This window comes from Ornithodoros turicata, chromosome 5, assembly GCF_037126465.1.
Source record: "Ornithodoros turicata isolate Travis chromosome 5, ASM3712646v1, whole genome shotgun sequence".
NCBI lineage: Eukaryota > Metazoa > Arthropoda > Arachnida > Ixodida > Argasidae > Ornithodoros > Ornithodoros turicata.
In genome coordinates this window covers 84,297,806-84,323,094 of record NC_088205.1, presented here as the reverse complement: position 1 = coordinate 84,323,094, position 25,289 = coordinate 84,297,806, and the positions used below count along the sequence as shown (strand labels likewise).

Here is a 25,289-nt window from a genome sequence, read left to right as displayed (position 1 = left end):
TCATTAGCAGTTGTTCTCAAAGAAATGTCTAACATGTCAAGGAACAAATTGTTGACACGATACTGTTGCCCGTTAAAATAATGCCATGTTGGTTTTATTGCGACACTTTGGACAAGACTGTCAGCAGGCACTGTATGATTCAACAAAAGGCGAGCTTTGAAATTAATCAGAAACGGGCAGCAAAATCAGAGACAAGACAGTGGAAGGTAATGCATTTCTCATTACTGGAATATGTTTCAAATTGTCTACGCTAAATGTACCTAATTATAGTCCAAACACCGGGTAGACAACAATTAAAAACAGCAGACAGTTTGACGTTTTGGAATTCATCCCAATGCCATCATCATCCTACTGTATCTATAGCAATGTTTGTTTGCCATTTTTGTCATTTCTGGTTATGGAATTTGGATTAATTCCGAAACGTCAAACTGCTGTTTTTAATCGTTGTGTACACTGGTGTGTTTCAAATTTAAAACCAAGTGTACTTTCCCTCCAAATATTTTACACATACATATATTATCGACTTTTGTGCCACTTTCCTTGGCCATGAGGACTTTTCAAAGAGAACCACAGTTGTTATTATTTTATACTAGCATAGTTGGCTGCCCATTTCATGCTTTGTAACTAGCACTTGTGTCAATAGCAACAAAAATTGTGTGTGTATGTGCAAAAGTGGATCAATAAATATAGTACATTTACAGTGATGCTTTTTGATGCAGTTGAATTTGGCCACAGCTATTTTGATGTGTTCTTTTGCAGGGTCAATGCCTGGTGAGTGTGGCTGGCGATGCTGTTAGACTTTGCTACTCCTCATGAATATATGGGATTTATGTTAGATTGTCAGTGTCAATTTATGAACCTCGAGGGCTTTACTAAGACAAATAAAGTGCATCTCTTAAGTGATTGTCTTTAAAGTATGTCAATAAGTGATGTGATCAGAGCAAAGAACATGTAGGGGAACGCCTGCATTGTTTGCAGTGGGTCTGCTTTGTCCAAGCTTTGTTGGGTGAAGGTTTGTAGGCTTCCTCGTATGCCACTGGTGAATAGAAGGATTGTGTCGTGGATGATGGCCTTTTGATATGCGAAGTTGTAGGATAGATTCTTCCTCTATGATGCCGCTTTCCTTGAAGCCAATATGTCTTCATGGAGCCCTTGCCCTGTTAAAGTATTGTTCCTCGAAACAAATTGAGAATAAAACAGTTTTTGTGAATGAGGCTGCACTTGTGACCTGCCTCATGCACAAAAGCCTCGTATTTCAGGAATGATAAAATATTGGTATGTACCTTGACGTCGACAGTACCTCGTTCTTGTATGATCCACTTTGCCTCGTCCAGCAAGTCTTTGGTCTTCTCGCTAATATGAATCCTTAGTGCCTGTCAATGAGAGGATGTTGAGAATCAACTACTAATCTGTTACTACTATATTCACCTCACTGGTGCTCTCCATTCGTGAAGCAGTGTTGACAGAATCTCCAAAGAGACAATAGCGGGGCATCTTAAGCCCTACTACACCTGCCACTACTTGTCCAGAATGCACACCTGCAAGATGCCTGAGTGAAAGTTAAAGTGAAAAGGTGTCTTTGTGTCACTTGCCAACTCGGATCCTCAAGCTGTTTCCAGTGGAGGGGTCCTTGAGATCACCAATCAGCTGTACCATATCAAGAGCCATTTCACACACTTTCTCAGAGTGCTTGGGTTCTGGTTCAGGTGCTCCAGATACCACCATGTATGCATCTCCAATGGTCTCCACCTTTGGTGAAACAAAAATCCATCTCGCCCATGTCTTGGTGTAAACCTTCTCACCTTGTAAACACAATGTTTCTCCGTCAGTTCATCAAAGAGGGAGTACATGGAATTGAGCATAGACACCACTTGCATGGGGCTGATCCGGCTGCAGATCTCCGTAAAAGAGACTACGTCGCTGAACAGGATGGTTACCGAATCAAAGTACTGCGAGGACAGTCATCTATATTTGACACTTTCTTGCCACCTGTTGTCATTTTACCTGACAAGTGTTAACAGCTGTTTCCCCTGTTCGCAGCTGGTCGGCAACTACCTTGGGAATCATTTGATAAAGAAGCTCATCGGTGCGCCTCATCTCATTGTCTAGCTTTCGCATAGAATCTTCCAGTTGTTTGCTCTTCTGTAGCTCCTGTAATGACAAGGGTGTGCCTTAAAGATAGCTTTGGGGATGACTTTGAATTTAACCTGGTCGAGAGCTAGCTTCAGTTCAGCGGACTGTTGTTGGCCAGCTAGTACCATGTCTCGACTAAAATCATGCATACTGAGGTCATTGATGTAGAGGCCCGTTTGAACCATGGTGTCCAGATCACGCATTCTGAAAGACAAGGTGGTGTCAGGGACAGGAGCATGTACTAGGTACACACACAGGAGCATGTACTCACACAGGTGTTGCCAAATACACCATGCTCTTCCACTCTTCCATGTACATCATCTGACCTTTGAGGTGCAATAGGGCCTCCTCACTTGCTTTAAAAGACAACGGGTCATTTTATATGACCAATCGTCCATCTGACCAATCGTCCACATACTCAAGTCATTGTTGTCCTTTCCTTTTACAGCTTCCAGAGAGGTGAGCTCGAACACGTTGTTTGTGTGACCAATGATCTGGAAAACCAGAATCACCAGATGCAGGGATTTTCCCATACATTCCCCAAACCCCACAAAAACTCCTGAAAAGTCAGCAAATATGATGAGAATTTCCGAATACGTGGGCCATCCTAACACTCTCAAACGGTTCTTGCAGGTTGCACGCTGCTGAAGAACTTGTTTGGTGCCACATTGTTGCTGGGTGATCTGCAGGTCTATTCAGAGAGGGGGGCGGGGTCCTCTTGGTTGCACTTCAACATTTGCCTTAATGGAGTTTGGATCAGTGTGGAAGGAGTCATGCTGAGGCAAACTTACGTTGGGGGGCAGAATGACCACCCCACCGCAAACCAAGAGGTATGCCCAGAACAATGGAGGAGCTTTTTTTCGAAATGAGCCCTTTCACCTTTTCAGTGTCTTTTGTGACACGTTAGTGATGCCAAGAAGAGAACCTAGATAAGACCCAGAGTTATCTTGAGGAAGCTTTGCCCTTTGAAACCCTTGACAGACAAAAGTCAGCTGTCCCCGTTGTTTTTTGTTAATGGTTCACGTCTCTGGATTAGAGCTCTGCACGGGCGGATCGAAAAATGGCCCGGACCTTCATGTTTTTATGTGGCCCGGCCCGATGTCCCAGTGAATAGATCCCGGCCTGGCCTGGTGACTCAGCCCGTAGATCCCGGCAAAGTGTTTCCAGATGTGACGTTCTCGTTTCTAGCGCCTATCACAAAAATTTATGGATAAATTTGTAAGAAGAGAAGACACGGCCACAAACATACAAGAACTGTCAGTTTGGCACCACAGCAGCATGCGACCAAATTAAATCGCACGGGGGCTACCCGTGTTACCGTTACACTACCAATTTTTTGTAGATGTAGAGGATGCCGTCGACAAACTCCTCCCAATCCTTACCCCTCTCACCAAGCTTTGCGAATGTGTTTGTGAAATACATGATGAGTCAGGAACAGTGTAAAGTGGCTTTGAGAACGTTATACAATCAAAACATCAAACGTGGAATCATACGGATAATGCAGTGTCCCTTGCTTGTTTTAGCAAACACTGTATGCACAAGAATGACGCAAGCACGTGATGACATAAACGAATAGTCATAAATTGCGCGGAATTAGCTACGTGACCTGGTCGAGCCTGACGCTCGGAAACATATTTGTCGGCCCGGCCCGAAGCACACAGCCAATAACAAGCCCGGTCCAGCCGTGCAGGGCTCTACTCTGGATTACAGAGAAACTCATATTTATTACATGTTGGGACACATGTATGCCATGGAAGGCACCATATCGTGTCCCCCCCTAATGTTCGCTGACTAACTTCTCCTTAACACCACCGTCCTTCAAATACTAGCTGTCTTTGATTTGTGAAAAAGTGGCAGTGTAAAGGAGTGCAAACAAAGTGCACGGCAGGTGCTGTTCTCGTGCGTGCAAAGTACACTGAGCCCAATCAAATAGAAAAGCCTGTCTGATAGTTTCTCACAGACATCTGCATTGCATCCTAATTTTCTGAGGGATCTATTAATAGATAGAGGAGTAAAAACAGGCCCATATTAACAATATTAATTGTCAGTATGCTCCAGGTCGATGACAGTTCATTGCCAAAAACCACAGCTACCCTATTCATGTTGTCTGCTCCACGATGCACGAAATTTTGCACAGATGTTGGAGAAGGTGCAGCGTTTTCGTCAACTTTTACTGCACTCCTGCAGAATTTTTTTCCAATTAAATAACTATTTAATTGGAAAAAAATTCCGCAGGAACGTGTAGTGCAAAGGCTGCACCTCCGCTGAATCGAATGTGGACACCGTTTGCACTAGTTGCCAAAGTGTAGCCCAATCGAAGGCAGCTACTGTGTCCTCACATGGAGTGCGCTCCTTTTTACTAAATGGGGCATCTCCTCTTGTGGCACCACAAGTCTCCACCTGCACCTTAATCTTTTTAAGGCTGCAGACAGATGAATTGGAAGACAGCTCTACAGGAAAAGGACGTTCAGTGACACCTAGAAGCTGCTTTGCACACGCAAAGCCGGAGGGACAGAATGGACGGAGACAGAGCCGTTACTTAACACGCCCATTGATCTCCAACTATGTAGTCTGTCACCCAACGAGGCTGACATCTAACCCATTTGGTCTCATTGGATGGCTCTTGTGTAGTGGTTCATTCATTCGTTCACCAAACACTTGTATTGGCATTCTTTGAGACTCTCAGCTGGCATATGGATTCTGCAACATCTTCGTTTCAGTTCTGCCGTTGAGTGTCCGTGATATTATGTATGTCTGTCCACTTGCCCTTAACACCACGAATGGCCCATCATACCTTGGTGCAGGCTTATGTTTATGGCTGCCACTATAATACAACACCATGTCTCCTACCTCATAGACTGGTTTCGAGTATTTTTGAGCAAAGTGTTGCTTCATGCTGAGTAGATATTCCGTCAAATCTTCATTCGACACTTTTCGTCGTTCCTCTATATTCTCTGCAGTTTCAACATTGACACCTAACTCATTGTCTACCGGTTTACATAGTGAGTAGTTGTACACAAGCTCAAATTGGGTTGCCCAGATTCCTGTGTTTTATTGAGTGCACATCAGACATCAGATGTGCACCTTTATAAGTATGAGCTCCTACTGTTGATGTCACCATTTATGTTTTTTCCAAGGGGAAGTCTTCCATTTGCCCGCTCTAAGTCATTTGATTCTGTTGTGTATGGGACTGTCAATGTGTGGTTGATGCAGCAGTCCCTCAAGTATTTCTACAAGGCATTGGACAGAAAGACCTTGTCATTGTCTGTAACTAGGTTATTTGGTGAGTGAAACTTGTACACAATGTCGTTCCCAATTAACTGTATCATGCGGCTTGTCAAAATTATCCGGTACAGCTCGGGTAATTATAAAGCGATCCATAGCGATGCAGTCAGACGGCAGTTTTTATGGAAGTCGTAGGGTTAAGATACCTTATTGTACCCCCGTTGCATGGTTGTACTTGAGCACAAGTTCTTACATACTAGTTTGCTAGCAGTTTGCTATTCTGAGCCAAGACAGTATAGTTGTAGTTGCGGGTGCAAAATTTCTGTCAGAATGCCAAACGTTCTGCCCCCACCTCACCGCTGAAAAAAAAAATCCTGGCGGTGTCCATGAACACACCTCATCACATTTCATTTTTCGTTACTGCGAAGAAACCAGAGCTCAATGTTGGGAAAAGAGCACGGCATTGACGAAACATATGGCCACTTGCATCATTTTCCAGGCAAGTCTTGGCATCTGCAGCATTGCATCCGACAGAACAGCAATGCCCGTGGAGAAAGAACATATTATGCTTGTGCAGAGCCCGGGCCGCTTTGCTACAGGGAACAGATAATTCTTCCGACTGCACCACGTCGAGTTGCTCCAAATTTCATGTTTCGTGCACGTGCTTTCCCACTTTGTGCTTCTTTTCCCTCTTTCTGGAGAAGCAGCGCAATACAGGGGCAATCGGGACCGATTCCAGGTACAGAGAAGGTGAGGGGCAGCAGCGAGGGCGGCTTTTTTTTCTTTTTAGCTTGACAGTGTGAGTTGCCCTCGGTTGGGTTTCACGGCTGGTTGATGAAGAAATCTTAAGCGTTGTTTAGAAGGACTGCCCTCGATAGAATGGATACCTCCTGAATGACGACTGCCTCAGCAAGCAGAGAATGACCTCTGCAGCATTGGCATCTTTTCAAACTGGGCACTGGACGTCACAGTATCCTACTGGATCAAAGGCTACCGAAATGGGACTGGCCTATCATGTCCCTGGTCCAGTAATTTGATGGAACTTCAAATTTCCTAATAAACTTTGCCAACAACTGGCTTTCAGTAATGTCATGTGTATTCCGCTGCTGTGATTTATCCAGACTGCCCTACACCCCCCAAATGTTTTGGAGACATAACAATTTTCCCACAGTTTACACGCCAGGCAAAATGACAGCTGAGCCTTTAAAAGGACCTTTTTTATAGTTTTTTATATTTTTATATATTTTTTTGCAACGTAGGAGGCCGCTGCTGTCGCTAGCAAGAAGATGTGCTGCCCACGGCCTACTATATTATAGCGACCATGTGATAATCGGCAAACCCAATGGGGTGCCCGGTTTAGGTTTAGGGTTGCCTATTCCCTTTTGAGTCAGGGCAGGTATCTCAGGATACCACAGGCTGGGTCATCACCGTCAGGAACTGTCCAGACTGCCCGTCCGCATGATCCGCTAGGGGCGATACTTATCGAGGTCTATATCATGATTGGATCATGGAAATTTGAATTTTGAACGCATCAGAGGCGGACGTACGACCACCGTACCAGACGACAGCAACAGTTTCGGCGATGGGGTAATTTCGTCAATAATCCTGGCGGTTACCGTGGTACAGGGAGCGTCCCAATGAAAACTACTGAAGGATGCTCCCTCAGCCAATGCTTCAGTTTAGTATCACTGGTTCGTATGACATGGTCAGTATCATGTATTTGTGATGTCGCAAGACATCTGCCCTGATTTAAAAGGGATTAGGCACAACTGAACCTGGTCGCTATAATATTATGACAACTAGAGGGAACCTGCTGCGGGAGCTGAGCTCGCCTTCCCATTGAGAGAGCGGGCAGGTTCAGGTTCAGGCTCGCTTCATCCCTTTTGTAGCAGGGCAGGTATCCTAATATATAGGGCACCACAAGCGAGAGACTAGACAAAACAACGTCTAGAAGGAGGGTTGAACCACGGAGTCGTTCGGGAGATGTCGCTGGATTTCGGGTTTCCTTTGTTCGTTGGTTGATTCTGATGCGCTTGACTTGGCTGCCGGCTTCATGTCTTCATGCTTTCACTTTAGTCATGGTTTCGGTTTCGGAATATGAAGCTGATGTGGGCGCTGTACTAGTTGATGCGGTAACGTTCTTCGAGTTGGTTGATGTAGGGTTACTGTTTCTCGTTTTCTGTTGTGTGGCTTTCTCCCAAGTTAGTAGAAGGCGTTTCGTTTTCAGTATGATCTCCTCGCTGGTTGGGTGGAAGCGGGGCGCGGTCGGTTTCGAAGAGGTGGTCGTATGGGGCATCTTAGCAAGATATGTTCGATCCTCTATGAAGTTACAGTAGTTCTTGTCTCCTATCAGTCGCTCCGTGTGGAGCAGTCCAGTGATAGTTTCTGTCGAAAGCTGTTTCGTTTTCATGAGGTTCACCACAGAAAACATCCGTTCCACGCACGCGCTCGAATGCGGCAAGGAGGTTTACAACGAAACGTCCTAACGACCGAAGCTTGCTATGTTACTGGGTGCCCTGTGAAATATGCATACTTCTGCAATGTCCTTGCTACTTGGGCAGTCGCTCGCTTTTTTAAAGGTGACTGCTTGCCACGCGTAGACATGATTTTCTCGGTTGTACGCGGGCTACAATGCAACAAGACAGTGTCAGCAAACGTGAATTGGAGTTGGCTATGTAAAACCACGCTTTCAGGCAAAAAATCAGCAGATTTAAGCGCGTTTTGTTCTTTTTTCAGTATTGCAGTAGACCAGTAGATCTACTGAAATTTCAGTAGACCTGGCAACCCTGCCTGGTCACAGCATCGTTTCCCTCTCCACTCTCTTTTCTGCCTCCTCGTCCTCTCTGTACCCGGAATCGTTGCCGGAAACGGTCTCCCAGGGCAATCCCTCCTTCGAGCCAGTGTTGCCACATCTACAAATTTGTATGGAGATCTACAGATTATTTCTGTAATCTACATATTTTTTGACTCCATGATATAACAAGCCCGAGCACGGGCTATACAAAATACATGAACATACACAACGATCGTTGTGCATATGATCTGTACCAATGATTAGGCCTGCGTTTACGGTATGTTGTCAGATTCTTGGACAATCGTTAAAAATGTTGTGACGAGAATCCCGATTCACGATGCGCCACTCTCGGGCGAAAACAAAAACTCACACACACACACAAAAAAAAAACGAATTCGGAAGCTGTTCGTACTTAATCACATATGCAGATGGTTAGATCGCTTATGTATTGATTTGCCTGGTGATGATGCTTTTCTTGCTGCCACCACTGGAAGGAAATAGATCTCGCGCAGTCGCCGGCGTATTGGCACCGACTAGCACCCGAACTACATCAGAGCGATTTCCCTGCCGGGCTGTTGCTCGGTTCTTCCCACAGCCGGCGCCGGGATTTGAACCCGGGAGCGCAGCTCTTAAATAACTTTTACATATTCCCGTTGTTTCGATGCAAAAAGCGGAATAGAAAATGTCAGACGATGAAACGCACAAACTCGCGAACATATTTTTAAGAAATATATATATCACTTTTTTTCTAGATGAAATCAAGTGCAATATAGCATGTTGTCCCAATGAGAACGTTTGGTTCCTTCGGTCACCTGATACCGGAGCCGCTTTAACAACAAAAATCCGTTCGATAGGTCGTCCGCAAAAAATTCGTGAAGGAACACCATTGTTTTCTTTTTTTTTTTTTTGTTGTTCATTGCGCATCTTCGGAGACGCGTCTTTCCTTCACCCCCAATGTGAGAGGGTGAAAGAGCACAGTGCCTCCTCATGCGTTGAAGATGAGCTTTAACTTGCGGAAACAAAGCAAAAGCAAATGTATCGGGTGACTCTATGGGAACTGTCCTTATGTTGGGTCGCATTTTCTGTTTTCTTTTAATCTTTTTCCAGGACGCAAGAGGCGACAGTGTGCTTTTCACCCTCTCACATTGGGGAGAATGAAAGACGCGTCTCGGAAGATGCGCAATGAACAAAATAAAGAAAACAATGGTGTTCCTTCACGAATTTTTTGCGGACGACTTATCGAATGAATTTTTGTTGTGAAAACGGCTCCGGTATCAGGTGACCGAAGGAACCAGATGTTCTCATTGGGACAACTTCGTAGCTCTTATAATTAAAAAGTTAATGATTGAAAGTTAATTAGGACAATGCCTTAGGAGTTTGCTAGTGCCCTCCTAAGGAGTGCCCTTCAGCATATGCTATATTGCAATTGATTTCATATCTCGGAAAAAGTGATACGTATATATATTTTTAAGAAATATGTTCGCATTTAGCTGGGACACCCTCTATATTTTACCGACGTCTACAGATTTTTACAGAAATCTCCATACTTTTCCTCCGACGGGTGTGGCAACACTGCCCGCCTGGAGGGCACCAAAAAGACGGCTTTCGGACGACAGAGAGAAAATTAAGAATACAGGGTCGGGGGAAATTTCCCACTTATTCCAGCTTATACCTTGCCACCAAGTTGCTGGCGTTCTCGGTGGAGTCTGAACCGCAACCATTAATTTCCCCAGAAATGGGGGAGGGTACTTATATAGATACATGTTTGCCAACCTCAGAAATTACGGGGGGAATCCCTGACCGCAACTATTCGGACACTTGGAAAGAAAGAGAGAGCGCACGTATCCATCTTTAGTCATGCGGCAAACATCTAATATTACCCCATTGAAAGCATGGGTGTAATTAGGGGGACGACCATAAATATAACTGTCCCTCCCACGCTGTTACCAAGCAGCCCTCTCGGGCAATAATTTATCCCCTGTGTAGCCCCTGCAGAGAGTGACGTTGCGCTTTAGACAAATGTCGGTAATGACCGTGTTGTGGATAAACCACTGATCTGGGGGCGTCACCACTTTACTTGCCTCTTCTTTTGCGACTACTTTATTTATTACCTGCTTGGGCACTAATAAAAGCCATTAGGGCAGGTCAATCAAAGTCTCATTCTTTGAGTTGGCTGGGGAGGAAAATTGACTTTTGGCACCTGTCGAGGCTAACCGAGGTTAGTCCTTTTACGTATTTCACACGTTGGGGAGTGGGTTAGTTCATGTAGAATATGCACCCGTCGAGACTGACCAAGGTAGGTCAGGAGAAAATAAATGTTCCGTTTTAAAAACAGGCGGGGGCTGAGCTTTTGCTCGGTGTACTTGTGTCCGGGAGCCCAAAAGCTCACGGAAACTTTTCTCAAGTATCTGCCCAGGATTTTTATATGTGAGGGCAATTCCGCAAGCGTGTAAGATCTTTGGCCCATAAAAATATAGGCGACCATTTTATTGGAGCCACATTCAGAGCGGGTTCTCTGCAGCCACTGCGCGGTGCACCGTCGTCCGTGTAATGCCACGATAAACGCAGACACCGTGACCTTCAGTGGCACCTCACGACAAGTGAAAGCAGGCGTGAAAACGAGGTCGCGTATACTGTATGTCAGGGATTTTTTTTAATTTGTGGGTGACGACCCACAGAACACCGGATTCCAAGCGTCCCCTCCAGCCACTCATTTGGAGCAGATATGCCGTATTTTTCGGTGTATAACGCGCGAATTATACAGTAAAAAAGTTCTCTGAAGAGGTCCTGCGCATTATATACACGGAAATATTTTCCTGCGAAATTCCTTTTCAGGTCGGTGACGTAGAAATCTTAGCCTCTTCCAGGGTGTGACGCTTTAAAAACTGATGGAGTAAAGTGCTTCAGTATTCCGTCACACTCCCAGCGCCTCCAAAATCCCCAAGAAGGGTATGATGGAGAAGGACGCGAAACCGAAACCGAAAGGGCTATGACACGGGACTCAGTTGCACCGGAGTGTAACGGCTTTGTCTAAATGCATATGCATATATGATACACCCCCTTGGTGCGGTGCGTGGGGTCAGACGGGGTCAAAGAAGAAAGACTCACAGCTTTCCATGAGCACTCGACCAGAGGCTTTGTCAGGTCAAACACCTCTGGGATTCGTTTTCCAACTACTGTTGCCATGACTGCCTGAAGGCTGTTGCCTATGTTGGTAATGATGAGCTTCTCGTCAAAAATCAGGCAGAAAGGGAAAATTTCGAGGAAGATGTAGGCTCGCACTGGAAGAAGCGCTTCTACCTGAAAGGCAGTGATTAGTCTTTGAAAGTACCTTCAAAGTAATGATACCTTGACGGGTTGTTGACCCGTAACAATATGGGTGAGAAACTCCATGGATATAGGCAAGGTCGTGTCCCACTGAAATGAAGCTCATTTATTAACGCAGGCTGGAGCAAAACGATCAAGTATATACCCGTCTCAGAGCCTGTGGTTTGTAGGCGACATTGTCAAAGTTGAGCCTCATGATCACATGTAAGGTGTTGAAGATGGATTCTTCCTTGAGGACGTCCACTTTGACGTCCGTCTGGTAGAAATGATGACCAACTTCCTTGATTTGTCCTACAAAAGCCTAGTAAATAGTATTTCTTTTTGCATCACCTCAAGCATCAAGTGTCCTCACCGACAGTATACCACAGGTATCCCCTGCGTGTACTGCGATAGTGGAGTGTGAGACCCGTTGAGGACTCGTCTTCACAAAAGAACGAGGGAGCTTTCATGCGAGGGTAGCTAAACTTGAGATACTCGTGTAAATTGTCCAGTCCATTGAGGAAATCCCGCATGTGACGGCCTAGTACGGATAGGACACGGTCGTACCCGTATTGTGCTAGGAAGGACACAAAATAGACTCCCATGCCTTCCAGGAATTCTTTCTCGCTTAGATCCAATATCTGAAAGCATATATCTGCCAATATTGCACGCAGTCTCCAGATATCAACTAACCTTGCACGCTTTGGATACCATTTTGGGTATGTAGCTATCCGGGTACACTTCGTGCGTGCTGAAGGTGGATTGGTCGACGTGGGACCTTCGACGAATTTCGTCCCAACGATTGGCACCATATACGGCACACACGTATTGGCTCAGGTTCTCGAAGATGAGGCCGTACATTGCGTCGGTTATCGACAGGATAATGAGAGCCTTCTTCGGTGACGCCGAGTCACGAAAGCTTTCTTTAAATAAATTTGTAGGATCGACAATATCTTGAAATGCCCAGGATTTTAAAGAAACGACACGTTATTATTTCCATGCGGCTGAAAAGACGAAATAATTGAGCCTAAAATTTAAGAGATAAAAACCTCCCCAAATGGATACTCACCTGCATGTGGCTTGGACGAGAATCCTCGCAATGAAGGCGGACCTCCTGAGACCCGAGCACGTCACGTGATCTTTCGGACCAATGGCGATCGCGGCATTTTCTTGAGACACATGAAAGCGTCCGCAATCATGTGGTTATCCCAAATTATTTCATTGGCGACATTTTTTTAAGAAATACTCTCGGTTCTGTCTCAAATTAAAGCGCCAACTCTATACATTTTTTCGGCGTCCGATAACCCTGGCGATCGATCGTATGCGGTGAGTTACGCAAGCGAGTGCGATGGAGTCATCTCTCGACGCAGCCACATGATAGCATGGCAGAAGACAGTAAAAAGTAAGGGTAGGACATTGTTTTGTACATGCACAACAAGGCCAACATGCAGGCAAAATCACAGCGAGATCGAGAAACGTCGCCGAGACAAGATGAACCTGTACATCGGCGAAATGGCTTCCTTGGTGCCAATGTGTAAAGCCATGTCCCGAAAGTTGGACAAATTGACTGTACTACGCATGGCGGTGCAGCACATTCGTGCCATGAGAGGTGAGTATCACGAGTTCATCTGTATCTTGACGTATTCCATGCACGTATTGTTAAGGATCAATCAACTCGTACACGGAGGGCCGATATAAGCCGCCTTGGCTGCGAGATGAGGACCTCAAAGAGATCCTATTGCAGGTGAGTTCTCGGATGTGAAAGAAAGCCTTTCAGAAACGCTTCTTTTCTCTCAGGCAGCTGACGGCTTCCTATTTGTGGTGAGCTGTGACCGTGGACGAATATTATTTGTGTCGGAATCGGTGCAAGAAACGCTTCACTATTCGCAGGTATTCGCATCGACCCACTAACCGGATCTTTTAGTGAAGCTCCATCTCTCGCAGAGCGACCTCTTGGGCCACAGCTGGTTCGATATACTTCATCCGAAAGACATCTCTCAAGTAAAAGAACAGCTATCATCCTCTGAACCAAAGGAAAGACTCATAGACGCCAAAAGTAAGAGGCTTACTAAGTCAGCCCATGTGGATATGGAAATGAAAACTTTTCAGCCCTGCAGCCCCTCAAAGGGGATTTCCCAGCAACGCAGAGTCGCCTGTGTCCAGGAGCAAGACGTTCTTTCTTTTGCCGCATTCGCACCAAGAACGCCGTCAAGACGGAGGAAGCTGACACTACGACGGGTGCTCAAAGACGTAGGAAATCACATAGCTCCGACAGACGTTATTCGGTCGTTCACTGCACAGGATACCTCAAGACAAAATGCTCTCTGGACAACGAGAATCATCAGCTGAGTTGCTTAGTAGCTGTCGGTCGGGTCCATGGCCCGTTGTGCACCGAACCTCTCCAATTTGTCTCTCGACACGCGCTCGACGGAAAGTTTCTTTTTGTAGACAAAAAGTGGGTGCACTACCAAAGAGCAGTGCAAACAATGTAGCTTTTTTTGTGTGTGTGTGTGCAGGGCAACACTACTCCTGGGATACCTCCCGCAAGAACTGATGGGAACAGCCTGTTACGATTATTACAGCCAAGAAGATGTAGAGTTACTCTCCGAATGTCACAAGGCGGCAGGTAAAGCAGGCGGCTGACGTGAATGGGCCTCATTATAATCATGAACGGACAGTGACGCAGACGTCGGAAGCTGTCTGCACGGAGCCCTATCGCTTTCGAACCAAAGCAGGGTCCTTCGCCTGTCTTCAGAGTTGTTGGAGAGCCTTCAAAAATCCTTGGACCAAAGAAGTGGAATGTCTGGTCGCTGTCAACACACTACTACTGTAAGCAACTCTAGGTAAAACTAAGGACAAGTAAAATGAATATATGTTCCCCAGATCACCAGAGGTCGCTGTAGCAGACAGTTCAAACGAGACGAAAAGAATGCTTACGAGGTACGTCTTCTGCCACTCTAATGCCGCATGTACACTTATGTGTGTGTTTCAGGGACTTGTCAAAGGCAGCTTCAGAGGAGGTGGGTCATCTATATACTTGTTGTGAATAGCTCGGAAATAAAAGTTTTTCTCTTCTCAGAGTGAATCTCCGGAGGCGGGTATGTATTTGGATTCTGGGGTATTATTTCCCGAGACATTTTCGTCCAACACAGAACTGATGGCTTCCCTCGTCCAACAACGGGACATCGGAGGAACAGATGGGAACGATGAGGCTGCCATGGCTGTAATTATGAGTCTCCTAGAAGCCGACGCCGGACTCGGTGGACCCGTCGACTTTAGCGGCATGCCTTGGCCTCTACCCTGACTGCTATTGATCGCCACGCTCTACATCGCCGGTCATTGAACCGCCGTTGCCTTAAAAAGCTGTACGCCATGTACGACCATAAACCTTTCAAAAACTCTCTCTTCTCGCTTCTTCACTTTCCTTTTCTGCGGAGGCCCCCCCAAAATGAGGTCACGGGCGGCCCGATCGGGCAGTGCACCGTCTGACTGCTCAAGGTGAGACACTTGCTTTTCGGGATGCCGTAGGAAGTCACAGATTGGTGGACATTTTGAAAGCGCGTTACTGAACGTATTTTTGTCCATATGTAGTGACATGGCGGTCCCACCATTGATGAGGATATATGAAGGCTACCTGTGGTGCCTTTCCTTCGCAGGTGAATAGCCACCAATACGGTGCAATAGTTGATTGCATTCCGTGCATTATTGCAGATCGTCGAACGGAGAAATGGTTCCTGGCCCAGTCTCCGCTCCCAGTACTAGCCATTATTGCAGTATACCTCGCTATTGTGTTCTGGGGTCCCCGTGTCATGTCCAAGAGACAGCCATTCCAGCTCCGACCTGTGCTTATCATCTACAATTTCTCCGTGGCCTCACTTAACCTGTACATCGCTCTTGAGGTGATGCATGCACCTCGGAGGATGGACCATTGAGAAATCCTTTATTCTTGCAGATACTTTATTGCATCACTAAACGACGGTACAGCTGGCTCTGCCAATTGGTTGACTACAGTGACAACGAATATGAAGTGCGGGTAAGACAACTGAGACCATCCATATAGCGCTCTTGCCAAGAAAAATCTCTGCACAGATCGCGAGGGCCTTATGGTGGTACTACATGAGTAAACTCATCGAGATGCTGGACACGGTGTTTTTTGTCCTACGGAAAAAGGACAATCAACTCACCTACTTGCACATCTATCATCACTCAACCATGTTCTTTTTCTGGTGGATCGGCGTCAAATGGGTGGCTGGAGGATCGGGTACTTTGTAAAGCCCTCCTTGTATCGATCCTTGCTTCAAGGTGTCACATACATTTTTTAGCTGCCCCCGGTCCGAGTATCAACTGCCTAGTCCATGTGCTGATGTACTCCTATTACGGTCTCACCGCCCTCGGTCCGAAGATACAGCGTTACCTCTGGTGGAAGAAGTACCTGACACTCATTCAACTGGTATGTCCGTTCATCTTTCTTCTTTCCCGGTTCAAAGGCGTTTCTCTCCCCGTTTCTAGGTGCAATTTTCGGCCGGCTTGGGCTTCGGACTGAATGGAATCCTGAGCGGTTGCAAGTTCACCCGGTGGATGCAATATGCCTTCGTCACATATGCCTTTTCTTTCCTCCTTCTGTTCGGCAACTTTTACATTTACGCGTACAGGAGTAGGGTAAGCTTTTTTTGTCCTAATCCAAATGCCGCTCCAAGTTGTTGAAATATCCACGACGCAGAACAAGGCGAGGTCTTATCAGCTTGAGAAGTGCGGCCAACTTTCCCAAGAGGACAGCGACGCCATAAACAAGCGTTACGCATTGCCTGCACTTAGTACCATGTGCTTCCCGGAGCCCACCAAGAAGGACTAAGTACATGCCATTTTATATATTCAGCCCACGAAAGATGCATTTGAAACCCGCTCAAACTGTCCACAAGGAAACTCGAATATGTTCGGCAGTGTGCTCTGGTTTGAGAGGCACACGTAGGTTCCTGTGAGGGACGCCAAAAGTATCATCAGCTATGCATATCAACACCGGCCTATGGCTGGATGGCCTCCTCTGCAAGCAAATTGCACAATAGCCAATACAATTTACATGTGTGTTCTCCATAGCTATACGCACATGTGTTTCAAAGCTGCACAGAAAAATTCCAGCTGCAAAAAGTGAATTATATTCTAAATTATTTCGGGGTCACATCTCAATCTGCCCAGTCCGCCGGATTGTCTGTGAGGAGGAAGGTCAACCCCTTTCGACCAGATGGGAGCTTTTCGGCGAGACGGAAAATGACCTAAATAGGAAAGGGGCGAGAGGCAAGATGAGAATCATCTCCATTCTTTTGCTTTTACCAGTCAAACATCACTCAGTGAACTATACATGGTGTTGAAAAATGACACACGCACATGGCACACTGCCACTAGCTGGCTATGAAACGATGCAACAATATATTGTTGTTGTATATAGTAAATTACAGTATCCCACGAGACTAGGAACCGTAGCGAGAGCCCGCGCAAACATGATAAATAATCATTAGGAGTAGATTTGATGATCTGAAACACTGTTTTAAGAGGCAGACTATAAATTTATCCGCAGCAAGAGAAACAGTATCAGTTGTCTTGTTTGTGTGTGATAGGTTAACGGTCTCAGAGTTTTTCTTATTGCGTCCTTGTCACGCATGTTTTCTTGCCATTCTTTCATTAACAATACACGTGTTATTTTGTAATTTGTTAATTTAGAGTAAGAAAAAAAATATTTCAGGGTCCATTTTACAGCGATACACTTGAGTTGATTAAGTTTTAAGTGTTGTTTTTTAAACCGGATATTTGGCTCCTATTGGTCTATGCACTTGGAAGCTCTGCGTATTAATTACAGCGAAAGCGTATTATTCAAGCGTATCAAGGTAATGAAAGCACTCCATGCGAAAATCCCACGAGATCTTCCGCTTCCGGTGCTGCGGAAGGGCCAACTTCATAGGGAACCTTACCGACAGCTGAGGAGAATCCAGGGAAAACCTCCCAGTTTCGATCATCTTAGACACGGTAGCAAGGTAAATTCGGCCAATTGAGAAGACGCATTATGGGAAGCTTCCCCTCAAGACAAGGCTGGGCCTGCCGTTGTCTGGCTCTTTCAACGAGTGCCATAGTTTACAGTGTTTGGGGTAGCTCGTTACTGAAGCTACTTTTTTTGCGGTGCTTTTGAGCTCCAGTTACTTCTTGAGGAACTCGTTCCTTTTTAGGTAACTGTATCAAAGTAACTTGGGGTAAGTTCATTTTGATTGTTTCTTGCCTGCAAAGATCGCGTCCTAGAAATCGACCTCAAGAAGGAGGGAGTAGTCGAGCTTGGCCGAATTTGGATAGATAGAAGACTCAGATGACGTTCATAATTGCGACGAGTAGTATACAGGGTGCTTCACGAAAAATGAGCCAAAGTTTAAAAAGAAATGCTTCATCGCACACCAGAAAGACGGACTCAAACTATTTTTTGTTTTGTAATTAACTAATTTAGTGAAATTTATCAGTCCGTGTTTTAATTATAAGGATTAGAGCCAAGATGTCAACGTGAAAGTTGTAGCGGGCGATACAACGACACGAAACCCGTTGATTGCAACGGGTTTCCCCTGCTCCAAAGGCTAACTTTCGGGTTTGCAAAAACCGACGCGGGACCTGTCGCAGACGCGCGCGGAGTCAATGGGCCCGTTAAGTCGCTGCGCCGGAGCGCGAGTATTTGGCACTCCTGTCGTTACGCTTGTACTCGTCCGAGTTTCGTACGCAAGTCTTCGCTCCCCAGCTTTCGGAGGGCACACGAAAACGGGGTATCCTCAACACCACCTAGATAGAGAAAGCCTGCTTACTCGTCCAAGTGACGTAACAACTACAAGTCAGCCAATCAAGATCGTGTTTTCAACGGCGGTAGCCAATCACGGACGTGCTTTCAGCGGTCGTAGCCATGGAGACCAAACTACTGTCGTCTGCGAGTATTAATGGAACGTCCCCGTGTACTAAATGGGAAATATTTAAAGTAAAGCTCAAGACGGTCCCATATCTTGCTCAATCCGATTTTCTGGAAAGCGTGTTGCACTTCTTGCCTACAGGTTCCAAGTTAGCTGCAACCATGTTCAGGTTCAGGTGTGCCTCATCCCTTTCGAATCAGGGCAGGTACAGAGTACCACAGGCGCAGTACTAGACCAAAGTCTAGATGTAAAAAGAAATAAAAACGAAAAAGTCAGTTAGTTTGTCGTCGTGGGGCGTCGCTCGCGTTCCGGGATCCGGTCGTCCTGTTCGGCTTCGTAGTCGTCTTTGCTGTTCTTTGGGAGATGCTATCCGACCTTTCCGTTGGTCCCGATGCGGCTGATGTTTGCAGTACGCTAATTCTTCTGCATTGTTTTTCCCAAGCCTCCAGGTGTCTCTTTGTAGTTTCAATAATGTATGGCGGGGTGTCACTCTCAAAACCTAGCAGTTTTTGGAGCGGTTCTGGTTTCGGTTTCGTTGGTAGTAGTGCCCGGCATGAATACATTATATGGTGGAGATCCTCGTCTTCGCCCGTCATGCAAAGTATGCATTCTGCGTTGTCGGTACGGAAAAGTTCTTGAATGCGCTTCCTTGTGGGCAATGATCCAGTACGTGCTTGGAAGAGTAGGCCGCTTCGGTTGTCTCCTCTGTAGAATTGTTCCGTTGCGTGTTGATGTTTTTTTGTGTGCGAGGTCTGTGCCTAGGTGGCGTTGGGTATCGTGCTCCGTCACGTGACCTCTTCCCTCCTCTCCGCGAAAGCCATGGCGAAAGCGAAGAAAGGGAACGCAAGAGCGAGCGTGTCACGTGCTCGAAGCGCCTGAGAGAAAGGCGTACTCTTATCGGGCGACGACTGGAGGACGCTTGAACACGTTCGGGGGCTGTGCTGCCGTTTCTTCCTTGCTCTTTTTGCTAAGGTTGGTCGTCACTGGTGCGTTTTGACGCACATGCCGTTGCGTTGGCACGCATCCTCAGTGCTCAACGCAGCGCAATGCGTTGACATGTTCTCACTGCCGCGGACCTATACGTCCGTCGGTTGACGGTGGTTGACGAAGCGCACCAACTTGGGTACAGTTAAGAAAGATGGAAGTCACTGAAAAGGTTAGCCAGCCATAGAACTCGAACCCACACCTTCTGGATTACCGGGGGTGGGTTCAGTGCATGCCCACACAGCGAAGGCACTGCCATTAAACACCGTGTTTTAAAAGCGTTTTGTTTGCGTGCTCTAGTGCCTCGATATGGAAGGTCCGGAAACGGTGACGCTCAGCCATGCTTTCGCTCGATTTCTTGTGGCCCAATATTCCTCGGCTCTTGCAGCAGAAACTGAAGGGGACAAGAACACACGTTTTCACTGCCTTTTTATAATCTAGACCCGCCTTGTCACCTCTGTTTCGCTGCAAAGCATTCCCGTGGCAGCACACAAAACCACACAACGCTGCTCCGTTGGCCGCCATTGCTGTATACCTACCAAGTACAAACTGCGCATGCGTCAGGTTCGCCGCTCTGAATGGTCTCCTTGCTGCGTCGAACGCGCTGCTGTGCGGAAAAGGGCCAACTCTTGTACTTCCGTGCATGAGAGCTCTCCGTTAGCTCGTTGTCATGGTAACTGACGGATACAGGCCAACGGAAGGGATGCCTATGCGTCAAAACGCATCTCTGCTCTGTCTTGCATTCTCGTGGAGAGGAGGGGACAGAGCATGAACAGTTTTCGTGCACCCTCCAAAAGCAGGCGCGTGAAGAGCGCGCTCGCGTACGAAACACGGAGTAAGGGGCGTAACCACTTAACGGTAGGAGTGCCTAACGCGCCCTCAACAGGACGCATCTGCGACAGGTCCCGCGTCGTTTTTTTTTTTGCAAACCAGAAAGTTAGTATTTGGAGTCAGGGAAAAAAAAAGGACCCGTTATAGGTACAAAGTTGCAATAAACGGGTTTCATGTCGTTGTATCGCCCGCTACAACTTTCTCATTGCTATTTTTGGTCTAATCCTTATTAAAAACGGACTAATTAATTTAACTTAATAGACCTCTCCCTGTTTACAAACAAATGAAGTCATAGTGGTAGAGTTGAACTACGCTCGAAGGTAGAGGCGAACATTGTCGCGCAGGAAAACCACGGTCTTGAGATAATTACAACCTGAAACCTGTGCAACGAACACGTGCCCATTCGTGGATTCCCTCCCCCCTTTCCGATTTGTTTCGGTTTCAGTCTGTCTACCAACGTCATGATGACGTTTCTCGGGTCTATTAATCACAAAAGAAAAAATAGTTTGAGTATCCTCACACCACTGGTAACACTATACAGTCCGTCTTTTTGGTGCGCGATGAACCATTTTTACTGCGTTAGCATTGAGTCCTCGCTGTGCAATAATCGCGGCGTGGTCTGTCTGTAGCCATGGCGCGGTGAGTGGAGAGGGCGGACAGTGGGCAGGGTTATGAAAGCTGTGCGAAGGAGCACCCCCTACTAATCAAGCAAGCGGCAGCGAAAGAAGAAGGCTGCCGCTGCGAGACGGCGCCGCCAAGCTGGCTCGTTTGGCTGCGAATGCTGTCTTGCGAAGGGTCGTTGAAGTGTTATGTAGCGTTTTGAAGGAAAGTTCCCAAAGGGTTTTCAAGTTTTTATGCTTACGCATTTCCGTCGGATCGACAATGTTTTTGTTTTATTTTTAAAATTTTTGCTCATTTTTAGTGAAACACCCTGTATTTATGATCAGAGAAAGGAAACGGAATCTGTTTCGTTTCCTTTACTGTGGCCCATATTTGTTCCTAAATCAGATTCCGTTACAAGCATTGTGGTTTTCGTTTCCCTTCTTTTTTGATAAGATTTGGGACCATCACAACACTTTATATCCCTATACGTATAGCATATAAACCTCTACCCGAGAAACGTCATCATGACGTTGGTAGACAGATTGAAACCGAAACAAATCGGAAGGGGAGGGCTGGGTTCCACGAATAGACCTCTACCTGTTTGTAAACAAATGACGTCATAATGTTCGACAGCGCCACGAGTTTGGTAGAGTTGAACTACGTTCAAAGCTAGTGGCGAACAAGGTCGCGCCAGAAAGCCACGGTCTTGAGGGGATTACGATGGTCTCTGAACGGGACGCGACCTTCGGTCCTCTTTTTCTTTCAGCGAACAATTGCCCATTCGTGGAACCCAGCTCTCCCCTTCCGATCTGTCTACCAACGTCATGATGATGTTGTCCTTCATTTAATTTCGTTTCAGGTACTCCGAGTGTGTTTGTTGCCTTTCCCTGCTGATAATGAGAGGACTAAAACTTGGCACAGTTTCATGAAACCATTTGTGTGTTCGAGAACCTTATGAGATCAAAATCATCCTCCCTCAAGAGCATCTTTTGTCATCTTAAATATTAGTATAGTTCTTGCAGCACCCATTGTGCAAGTTGATATGTACTTCTCCAAAGTAGCTTAGGAACTGAAAGTTAATTTTCATTTCCAGTAACGAAACTTCCCCATCAGGTATTTTAGAATGTGTCTGGGTGTATTTTCCCTCACATTACCAAGTTCCACAAGCTGGCCTGCATCTATGTCGTACCCTAACCAAGTTGAATGACAGCAATCAAGAAACGGCAGTGAGATTCGAACCTACAACCTCTGATGTGTTCACCATGTGGAGTATGAACGAGCATAAATCAAAACCATGCCAAAAATGTGCATCATCCCTCCCTCTTTTATGCTTGTACACTCCAAATCATTTTGGTAAGCTCATGACCAAGCTTGGGACCTAACTAATAGCAAGCTTTAGCACATTGTATGCTATCCCTTATGTACGCACACAGGAAGGCCAGCAAAGATATGCTATTACATGCAGAATTACCAACACTTATGAGCCCAACTGAGTGTATTCACATGAGCTCATCTTTCTCATTCCAGAACATGCATGCCGACAAAGAAAGAAAGTCTTCCAACAACTTTGTGTTCCAACAACACGAAACTATGTAACTTATCAAGTAAATCCTAAAATGACAAATTGGACATTTATTGTATTAACGGTATGACTTCTGGTAGCGTGCCCGGGCTCCTGGTCCTCCAAATTTCTTGGGCTCGCAACGGCGTGGATCTGCTACCAAGAGGGTGCGGTCATACTGGATGAGAATGTCCTTGATCTCCTTTTTGGACTGTTCATCCACGTACTTCTGGTAATAGGCAACGAGGGCCTTAGACAGAGCCTGTCTGATGGCATACATTTGCGCCACATTGCCTCCACCCTTGACGCGGATACGAACATCCACACCTGCGAAGCGTTCTTTGCCCAAGAGGAGAATAGGCTCCAACAACTGCAAATTTCGTATCAAATAAGTGGCTTTTCCATAATAAAAACAGTCGTAACAGCTAGGTTAAAGCTGTAACACATTTATGAGCGTTGTACAGATCTCTACCTGTGCAAGTTGGTATGTACTAAACAACATGGTAGCGCGCCAAAGAGTACACGAGGAACAAGAACGACGAGACTTGATTTTGGGGGTTGCTTGCAAGGCCCTCGTAAGGGAGATTATAGAGGCGATTGTACGTGCATCAGTCTATCGCTCTATCAGAAAAAGAGAGGATGTTTTCCCTGGCTATGCTCTTCACAAATAAGAGTTAGTTGTGAGTATGCGCTTGTCCCCTTCTTGTTCCACGTGTACTGTTTCGCACAGGTAAGAAAGGGCACCTAGATCAGAGCACTGCATGGGCTCCAATTTACCGGCCACAGGGTCTTACCCAACATTCAGCTGGCAGATTTGTAATGCGATCCATCCAACAAGTTCTATCCATACAACAGGCACTCATAATACCGGCAAGTCTTCAGAGGAGCACCGAAGTCGCTCCCCCTTTTTTCGGTGCAGAATGTTCAACGAATAAAATGAGTTCCAGTGAAAGAATGACGAGGGATCTGTTCTGCACACCTATAAAAAATTTTTCTCCTCATAAAAAGGGAACAGAACGAGAGGACTTGGTGACGTGTGCTACTCCCGTCATGTGACTCACACGTATAAGCGGCGAAAAAATCAAGGTGTCTGCTTTCTCAGACTGTAAATGCAACTGCACAGCTATAATGCGCAGTAGAGCAGGGGTGCTACGCCACTGCATGGTGACTCCTGGGGGACAGGATTTTGAGCGACATTAAATGTCATCTCAGTTTGTACTTTCTCGTGCATCTGTCTGCAGCGAGGGCGTGAAAGAATAACACGATGCCCATTTTAGCGACCGAGGGAGGGTGAAGGCACTTTCAAAACTAATGTTGACATAACGTTAAAGAATTGTTCACAGAAGCAGACTCTGGCCCAAGAAACCTTTACAGTGCTCTAGTGAATGGCTCCTATCTAATCATTTGTAGTCCCAAAAGAATTCAATGTGTACCTTGTAACGCAGCGTAAGGGGCTCAATATTCTCCAAGGGACGACCATTGACTTTCAACAAACCGTTGCCACGTTTGCAGTAGGCCACAGCTGTTGCAGTTTTCTGGAAGCAAGGATTAAACTTAGGTCAACATTGAGGACACAAAGCTGTAAATATGATGAGCTGTCCTCCAGGATTCTGTGACCTAGAGTTCAACGAGCTTTTGACGAGGAATGCTTTAAAATTTGTTACTTGTTTTGTGGTGTTACTTAAAATTGACATTTATCCAGTTTGGTATACCCCCGAACCCGTACCGTTGACAGATCCTCCCCTCCAATTACTCAGCAACTATAGAAGCGTTTGACCCGCTCGGTACTGTACAAGTTGAGGCAATCTAGCACGGATTACCAGACTCTAAACATGACTGGTGTGACGTTCTGTCCCCAACACGACCAGCCCACGTGGTCCTCCAACAGCAAAATTTACAGTTCCTCTCATGCAAAGTAACTCAAGGACATATCCAGAACATGTACGGATGCCTATTAAAACGCTCCGGCGGCGTATTGCGGGTGTGTAGAAAAGCTTGCATCGACGAACGGATAAGCCTAATCTCACGCACATACCTTCCTTCCGAACACTTGCACGGACTGAATCGCTTCCTTTGTTCCGCTGGGGAAAAACAGACATTGCAAATGATAAGTTTCCAAAAAACATTATCAACACCTATATTCCTTACCTACACATACTGGAACCTTAAAGTCACCAACCTCGCCAAAACGGACACGAGGAAAGAAAGGATGATGGGATGGATTGCGGATTGCATAGATGGATGGGGCGTAGTACTACGGCTTTTCCCTTTGGAATGAGCGGTAGCTTGCGCCACCTCAGGGGACATTCATATACGGATAACGAATTCACATTGCCAGTGGAAATATCTACATCATTCCTGTGCCACCAATCATTTAGTCAGTCTTCTATATTTTGTACTGTTAAATTCGTTCCTATCGTTTCGGAAACCCAGTGCTTCCCATAATGTCACATCATCACACTGCGTCGGCCAAATCAGCCAAATACCTTTGGCCCCTTTGGCATGCCGCATGCCTGGGCATGCCCATGATGCCAATGCTCCGCGGTCTACTCTTTTGTCAACACACCCCATGTTTTATCTGTGACAGCAACGCGCTTGCTCTGGAGTTGTAAAAAATTCTCTTTGACCGTATTTCCTTTTTGTCAATGAAAAAATGGCTAGGAAGCAAGCGAGCTGGTGAAGATGATGCATAATGCGAATATATTCCAAAAGCCGGGAGACATCACCCTCCCGAGGGTGCACTGATGAAGTCTCCCGTATGGGAGACGAAACGTCTGAATAAATTGGTTAGTTTGTTATGTTCAGTCGGTGTTTTTGTTTCCATCTTGCATGATGCATAATGTAAAAACAACCCCCGAGACTAGGGAACACGAAGGGACAGAGGAACTGTAAGCTTTTGTGTTCCCTGTACACCCCAAGTGAC

The 25,289-nt window shown here is 46.1% G+C and overlaps 5 protein-coding genes and 1 long non-coding RNA gene across 16 annotated transcripts in view; 3 read left to right on the top strand and 3 right to left on the bottom strand.

Annotated features, from left to right (window-relative positions):
- The window catches only part of LOC135395130 (C2 domain-containing protein 5-like), a 28,388-nt gene extending 27,484 nt beyond the window's left edge, over positions 1-904 (top strand). For all 9 annotated transcript variants that reach the window (XM_064626370.1, XM_064626365.1, XM_064626368.1 and 6 more), the window contains one exon: positions 760-904. In XM_064626370.1, the coding sequence (XP_064482440.1) occupies positions 760-816 (57 nt within the window). In that variant the 3' untranslated portion in view covers positions 817-904. The remainder of the gene's footprint in view (positions 1-759) is intronic.
- LOC135395131 (soluble guanylate cyclase 88E-like) lies at positions 28-12,632 on the bottom strand. 2 transcript variants are annotated; one of them, XM_064626376.1, is made up of 15 exons: positions 12,528-12,628; positions 12,152-12,462; positions 11,832-12,099; positions 11,625-11,770; positions 11,501-11,569; positions 11,261-11,452; positions 2,552-2,627; positions 2,405-2,489; positions 2,208-2,337; positions 2,005-2,151; positions 1,803-1,949; positions 1,593-1,749; positions 1,429-1,538; positions 1,284-1,373; positions 28-1,157 (listed from the first exon to the last, which is right to left on the bottom strand). In XM_064626376.1, exons 2-15 carry the CDS (start codon positions 12,317-12,319, stop codon positions 936-938), a joined length of 2,007 nt encoding a protein of 668 aa, XP_064482446.1. In that variant the 5' UTR covers positions 12,320-12,462; positions 12,528-12,628; the 3' UTR covers positions 28-935. The 2 variants fall into 2 exon arrangements, with proteins under 2 accessions (XP_064482446.1, XP_064482447.1); XM_064626377.1 differs by having other exon boundaries at positions 1,057-1,174; positions 12,528-12,632.
- Positions 12,533-14,842, top strand: LOC135395135 (basic helix-loop-helix ARNT-like protein 1). 2 transcript variants are annotated; one of them, XM_064626382.1, is made up of 12 exons: positions 12,533-12,860; positions 12,910-13,067; positions 13,123-13,202; positions 13,256-13,348; positions 13,403-13,514; positions 13,568-13,913; positions 13,975-14,084; positions 14,137-14,287; positions 14,342-14,398; positions 14,451-14,478; positions 14,538-14,556; positions 14,611-14,841. In XM_064626382.1, exons 1-12 carry the CDS (start codon positions 12,841-12,843, stop codon positions 14,760-14,762), a joined length of 1,326 nt encoding a protein of 441 aa, XP_064482452.1. In that variant the 5' UTR covers positions 12,533-12,840; the 3' UTR covers positions 14,763-14,841. The 2 variants fall into 2 exon arrangements, with proteins under 2 accessions (XP_064482452.1, XP_064482451.1); XM_064626381.1 differs by having other exon boundaries at positions 14,538-14,842.
- Positions 14,843-14,879: 37 nt separating this feature from the next.
- Positions 14,880-22,429, top strand: LOC135395136 (very long chain fatty acid elongase 4-like). The gene is made up of 9 exons (XM_064626384.1): positions 14,880-14,956; positions 15,050-15,114; positions 15,170-15,357; positions 15,411-15,491; positions 15,548-15,719; positions 15,781-15,908; positions 15,968-16,117; positions 16,179-16,310; positions 22,333-22,429. The coding sequence occupies exons 1-8, from the start codon at positions 14,907-14,909 to the stop codon at positions 16,308-16,310; spliced, it is 966 nt and encodes a 321-aa protein (XP_064482454.1). The 5' UTR covers positions 14,880-14,906; the 3' UTR covers positions 22,333-22,429.
- On the bottom strand, positions 16,762-19,899 carry LOC135395140 (uncharacterized). The gene is made up of 2 exons (XR_010422998.1): positions 19,827-19,899; positions 16,762-19,765 (listed from the first exon to the last, which is right to left on the bottom strand). It is a non-coding gene; the product is annotated as an uncharacterized LOC135395140 (long non-coding RNA).
- Positions 22,423-24,618, bottom strand: LOC135395137 (small ribosomal subunit protein uS9). Its single transcript, XM_064626385.1, has 4 exons — positions 24,515-24,618; positions 24,402-24,447; positions 23,800-23,901; positions 22,423-22,736 (listed from the first exon to the last, which is right to left on the bottom strand). The coding sequence occupies exons 1-4, from the start codon at positions 24,520-24,522 to the stop codon at positions 22,446-22,448; spliced, it is 447 nt and encodes a 148-aa protein (XP_064482455.1). The 5' UTR covers positions 24,523-24,618; the 3' UTR covers positions 22,423-22,445.
- Positions 24,619-25,289: the final 671 nt, after the last annotated feature.